Raw genomic sequence first — 6,431 nt, 5'->3', positions numbered from 1 at the left:
TTCTTAGTGTGCTACCAGTTGCCTCCAACTGCCTAACCCAGGACCGAATTGTGTTTGCCTGAGGAACAGCATTGTTGCGTGGAATATTGAACCGTCGCCGAAAACCTCTTTGCGTTGCAATCACAGATTGATTGTTCTCAAAATATACACGCACAGCAAAGCCACGATGTGCTCCCGTCCACACCATGTCGGCTACTGAAATGGGGATGTCTAAAGAGCGGATAAGGGGTTCCCCATAGCCATACCAAATTTTTGAACAAAAAATTCATCATTAAAAACAAATTTAGATTCAACCACACAAAGTTTAATCAAATTGATAATGGTGTCTACAGGTAAAGGTTAAGTTGTGTGAATGAAGTTCTTTCCTTAGAAAGTCAAGCAAATAAAAAACGGGAACACATGTAAATAAAGAATTAATATCAAACCTAACTTCAAATCATAAGGTTTAGACTGTTAAGTTTGTTGTTTTTAATATGAGAAATAGACCCAACAATGGGGCTCAGAATGGACACTAGCCATTTTGATAATTTATAAGAAATGGAACCAGTAGAGCTGATTATGGGCCTAATAGGATTATCAGGTTTATGGGTTTTAATCAACCCGTACAAATATGGTAAGGAAAGTGACAAAGCAGAAAACTGTTTAATGAGTAAGTCGTTCCCTTTCAAATACTTTTTAAGATTCTTATTAAATTCTGAATTAACTGACTCAAGTGGATTCTTATTGAGTTTAGAATACGTGACTTCATCATTCAACAAAATTTTCATTTTGTCAACATAATCAAATCTGTTCAAAATAACCAAACAATTACTTTTGCCAGCTTTAGTGATATGTAAATCTTTATCATTTTTCAATTCTTTATAAGCTAGTGAGAAACGTCTGGGACAATTTGGGATATTAGGAGCTGTTAGTGAACTGTATATGAGTCCTTTGCAAATATTAAGATCTTGTACAGGAACATCACCATATTTTTCCAAATTGCAAAAGCCTTTGACTACATCCACATAATCAATATGTTGGTTAGCAAAACTGAGACCATAACCTAAAGCACACTTCACATCACTGCTTAAAGGTTTGTCTGATAGATTGATCATAAAGTTAGAGTTGGTATGCTTGCTCCAATCACTGTTTTCAATAAGATTATGGCTAAGTTTCTTGCAAACCCTTCTCATCTTACCGTAACAATAATCAAGAAGTATAGGTTTCCATATTTCAGGGATGGTTTGATGGAAGCTTTGTCTCGCAGATTTGCTAATCTTGAAGAGTTCTCGGACTTCAAACCTCGTGATGTCTATGTGTTTCTGCAAGATGACTTGTTCTTGGAGACAATCCCTTAGAAACTTAAGGCGAAGTTTCATCTTATGTGACTTGATGAGGGAAGAACAAAACGTAGAAACAATGGGAGAAAGTCTAGGAGAATAGCCAGAATAGTATTTAGTCACGCGTTAATGTGATTATTTTTGGATATTGTATATATATATATTATTGATCCACTGTCTCTGAATGAGATAAGATGGACCGAAAATCTGTATATTTCGACCACTATATGCGGTCCTCTTCCGCAGAATGATACATAGTGTGTAGTATGAGATATGTAGCTAAGAGGGGTACATTTGAGGACAGGGAAAAGGGGGAACTCAGGTTCTATGTCCTTGATGAGGTCGGGACGAAGGTTGACTGATAGTGAGCTTTTGAGATGGATTTCTTAGCAGCCATCAAAGTTATGCAGTGGGATTTATAGACAATGACATGCGATGATCCTCTTTGCTGGTATGTTGGAACACTGCGGAGTTCTCTTGACCATATGTTATGGAGTTCTTATGTTCCTTAATTCTTTTAGTCAACTCTCTTTCCAAATTGCAAAATCCACATAATCCACATAATCAATATGTTGGATAGCAAAACTGAGACCATAACCTAAAGCACATTTCACATCACTGCTTAAAGATTTGTCTGATAGATTGATCATAAAGTTAGAGTTGGCATGTCTGCTCCAATCACTGTTTCCAATAAGATTAGCAAGCTTCTTTTTAAGTTTATGGCTAAGTTTCTTGCAAACACTTCTCATCTTACCGTAGCAATAATTAAGAAGTATAGGTTTCCATATTTCAGGGATGGCTTGATGGAAACTTTGTCTCGCAGATTTGCTAATCTTGAAGAGTTCTCGGACTTCAAACCTTGTGATGTCTATGTGTTTCTGCAAGATGATTTGATGAAGTTCCTCAAATGGTCTGTTACACAATTTCAATACTGTAATCGAAAGTTGCCAAGGGATTTCGCTAAGACTTGTTCTTGGAGACAATCCCTTAGAAACTTAAGGCGAAGTTTCATCTTATGTGACTTGATGAGGGAAGAACAGAACGTAGAAACAATGGGAGAAAGTCCAGGAGAATAGCCAGCGAAGTCTTCACAGGGAAAATAGAGTCGGAATACTAAACGTTTTCGTCTATTACGACGAAAACGTGGTTTCTGCAATAGTATTTAGTCACTATCTGTGGTCCTCTTCAATAGAATGATAGTGTGTAGTATGAGATATGTAGCTAAGAGGGGTACATTTGAGGACAGGGAAAAGGGGGAACTCAGGTTCTATGTCCTTGATGAGGTCGGGACGAAGGTTGACTGATAGTGAGCTTTTGAGATGGATTTCTTAGCAGCCATCAAAGTTATGCAGTGGGATTTATAGACAATGACATGCGATGATCCTCTTTGCTGGTATGTTGGAACACTGCGGAGTTCTCTTGACCATATGTTATGGAGTTCTTATGTTCCTTAATTCTTTTAGTCAACTCTCTTCCCGTTTGGCCCCAGTACGCTTCTTCACAGTCCTTACAAGGTAGTTTGTAAACCCCAGGGCTGGTTTCAACATTCGTCCTATGGTGTAAATTCACTACTTTCCTAAAAATAATGTTTGGATAATTAAATATCATGTTGATTGGTAGTGATTTGGAACAGGCGTTAACTGCCTCATTGCATGGTAGTATGATGGTGTTATTACTCAAATTGTACTTGTTATCGGGATTAGGTGTCTTGTGAAAGTGACTTTTAGCCTTGCTCAGTGCTTTGGACAAAAACCACCACGGATATCCTAACTTTGAGAGTTGTGAACTCACTAGTTCTTAATTCTTTGTAAAGGTGTTGTGGGCTGCATATCCTCAAAGCTCTTAGATATAAACCCGAAGCTACACCACGTTTAATGTTATCAGGGTGAAGGCTGAAAAAAAATGTAAATAGTTGCTGTAAGTATGTATCTGCAGAAACCTCAGTTTCTGAATGCTAATTACGTATGGGACAAAAACACAGGAGAAATTGCAAGGAAATGACATTAAGATCTTTTGTCATGTTGCATCTTCCGACAAAATACATCCAAAGTAGAAATGGGAACAAGTTTTTATGTACGTTCCACAACAATTAATTTTTCTGGGAACCACCGTGACTCAGGTCAGACCATAATAGCCCCCCACGTCTCCAAGTTAGTCACAATCTGGGCGATCTTTCGTCTTTGGCCAGTCATTGTGGTGATCAAAAGTTGGTGTATGTCTTAACACTATATTTGTGTTTTGAGATCCTGATTTTTAGTCATGTATGGGTTTGTGTATGTTCATCAGTAATGTATTAGAGCCCACATGTGAAGACATTAAAGGATTTACATGCTCATTTTATCGTACTACATGGCGATTTCAGATAATTGCCTCAGAAAAAACAGGCATTTAAATTGGGAGAGAATGTCATGTAATGGAAACAATGCAATCTTTCGAAATACTTTAATAGTCGTAAACAATTGGTACATCGTCGCCTCCAACAACACCGTGACAGCTCGCATCACTGACATAACCTTCGTCGTCATCGTTGTTGTCTTCTTCCTCGAGAAAGTACTCATCGTCTTCGTCTGCATAGTGACGAGGTTCACCAGGAGCCTCGGCGAGGACGGAGTATCGAGGGAGAGGGACATCGAGGTGGTGCAGGAGTCTGCAAAGGCGGTCGTGCTCGGCGGCCGACACGTTGAAGGTCTGTTGGTATATGACGGCCAGGACCTTCTCCATGTCGTCCTGGGACACGTGGCCGACGATGTCGAAGGAGAGGATCTCGAGGAAACTCCGGCGCAGGACAGGGGAGGCGCCCAGGACGGGCGAGCGGTGAGCCAGGAGGCTGCCGTCGGAGCACAGGAGCGACACGTCGACCTGGTGTCCCTCCTGACGTTGGCTCCACAGATGCCAAAGGTCGCCGTCGTAGGAACCGATGACTTGCACAAAAGACATTTCGGGCAGATGAGTGATAGCGTTGTAACGTCAATGATTCGGAAGATGCAGAAAGCGTATGATGCAGGTGACCGCGTGCGGGGCCTTTTATGACTCGAGGCGACCTCACACGCTTTTGGGAGAGGTCACTCGAGATGATGGGGTGGGGTCTCTGTCTTGGCGCCCTTACTATTTTTTCTTACCAACACAGGAACACCCACCTGAACCTTTCAATATCCGTATCGATGCCTAATTGCAACAGCTGGCGCTTCCTCGAGATCCTCTCTGCCATCGATGTCAGTCACGCGTCCGTCAAGGACATGGATAACGTCCTGGCCGTCATCTACCAGCAAACCTTCAACGTGTCGGCTGCCGAGCACGACCGACTATGGCGGCTCCTGCGATACTTCCACATCCCTCTCCCTCCATACTCCGTCCTCCCCGAGGCTCCCGAGGAACCTCGTGACAACCCTGACCACGATGACGAGGTCTCGGAGGAAGACGACGAGGACTCCGATGACGACGTCGCCAGCGGTGAAGACGAAGGATACGTCAGTGACCCGAACTACCTCGGGTTTGGGAGAGGCGATGTTGCACCAAATGTCTAAGGTTGTCATTAAAGTTTTATACAAAAATATGCAATTTTCATTTACATAATTATGTCTATCACACTTGGCCACGCGCATTGTCTCCTGACTCATAAAGTGTGAGTCTGAGACAGGATTCATTCCACGAGGGAGATAGGCTTCTCTCCACTCATCTGAGCTGTCATTGAGTTTCTTTTGAAATGCAACTAGAAGAAGTATGGGTAGTTCAGGTGGTTCAATGACGGTTGAGGCCTTTTTTTTTTTTTTTTTTTTATACTCCGAATGTAACTTTGTTACATCAATTCGCATATACATGGCTCCTACGTAGTCGTGCGGCACTTGGCCACAAATCTAACGCAGATGGGCAGAACTTGTTTATTGATTTATCTGCATTGTTTTGAATCAGGATCTATTCCACAAGGGAAATAATCTCCTCTCCGTTTTTTCGACTTGACTACGAATATAACACTGATTGGGTAGTTCCTCTTTATTGATTTATCTTCATTATGTTTGAATCAGGATATCTTCCACAAAGGAAATATTCTCCATTCCTTTGTTCCGGCCCCATTCCTTACACAGAAAAATCATATAATGACAATGCTTCTTTTTGGAAAACTAAAGTATAAGGAGAATATCTGTGGTGACCTTAAGGTTGTGGCACCATTGCTTGGAATGCGACTTAGTTACAAAACTAACAAAGAATCTCCCGGTCCCAAGATCCTTGACTCCAGGGGGGAAATATATTATAAGATCCTCCCCGTGTCACGTGCTAAGTTCGGCCATCAAGTTATCGAATTCAGCCACCGACCTGCTGTTGCTGCTACATGGAATGCGATGCTCTTATATTCGGCAGCCACTGGGAACACTATCCATTTCCAAAATAAAGGGAGTGTGTGGAAATCTTCCGTTCGTACGTTGTCTAGTCGTGACGTAGACGGCTCCCAAAAATGAAAGGTGTCGAGAGTCCTGTTCTTTCTGTGTTTTCGCGTGTCAAATAAGACCTGCATGGGATACTGACTGGATTAGCATAATGGTGTTACTAGTCTTTCGCACAAGTCTAAGGAACTTATGAACGCGACCTTCGGCGTATGTGGAGCCAACGTCAGGAGGGCCACCAGGTCGACGTATCGCTCCTGTGCTCAAAAGTAGTCTCCTGGCGCACCGTGCCCCGTCCTGAGGGCCTCCGCTGTCCTGCACCGGAGTTTCCTCGAGATCTGCTATGACGTCAACGTCGGCCACGTGTCCCAGGACGACATGGAGAAGGTCCTGACCGTCATCTACCAACAGACCTTCAAAGAGTCGACCGCCGAGCACGACCGCCTGTGTCAACTTCTGCACCACTTCGAGGTCCCTCTCCCTCAATACTCCGTCCTCGACGAGGCTCCAGGCGAAATTCGTCACTATGCAGACGAAAACGACGAGTTCGAGTATGAGTATTTTTCCGAGGAAGAACACAACAGCGTGGAAAGCGATGAAGGCGAATGTTATGTCAGTGACGGGAGCTGTCACGGTATTGGTGGAGGCGACATTGTACCAATTATTTACGACTATTAAAGTCTTTCGAAAGTTTGTGTTTTTTCCATTACGTGATATTCCCCCCTTTCTTGCA

At 42.6% G+C, this 6,431-nt stretch overlaps 1 protein-coding gene across 1 annotated transcript; it reads right to left on the bottom strand.

The window, feature by feature from the left end:
- Positions 1–431: 431 nt before the first annotated feature.
- Positions 432–1,358, bottom strand: LOC143024450 (uncharacterized). The gene has a single exon (XM_076183257.1). The coding sequence runs from the start codon at positions 1,356–1,358 to the stop codon at positions 432–434; it is 927 nt and encodes a 308-aa protein (XP_076039372.1).
- Between the last annotated feature and the right edge of the window lie 5,073 nt (positions 1,359–6,431).

The sequence above is a fragment of the Oratosquilla oratoria genome, chromosome 4, assembly GCF_046742065.1.
Source record: "Oratosquilla oratoria isolate Oo_2021 chromosome 4, ASM4674206v1, whole genome shotgun sequence".
In the NCBI taxonomy this organism is placed as follows: domain Eukaryota; kingdom Metazoa; phylum Arthropoda; class Malacostraca; order Stomatopoda; family Squillidae; genus Oratosquilla; species Oratosquilla oratoria.
Note: the sequence above shows the minus strand (reverse complement) of the source record. Positions and strands in the feature narration are given on the sequence as shown.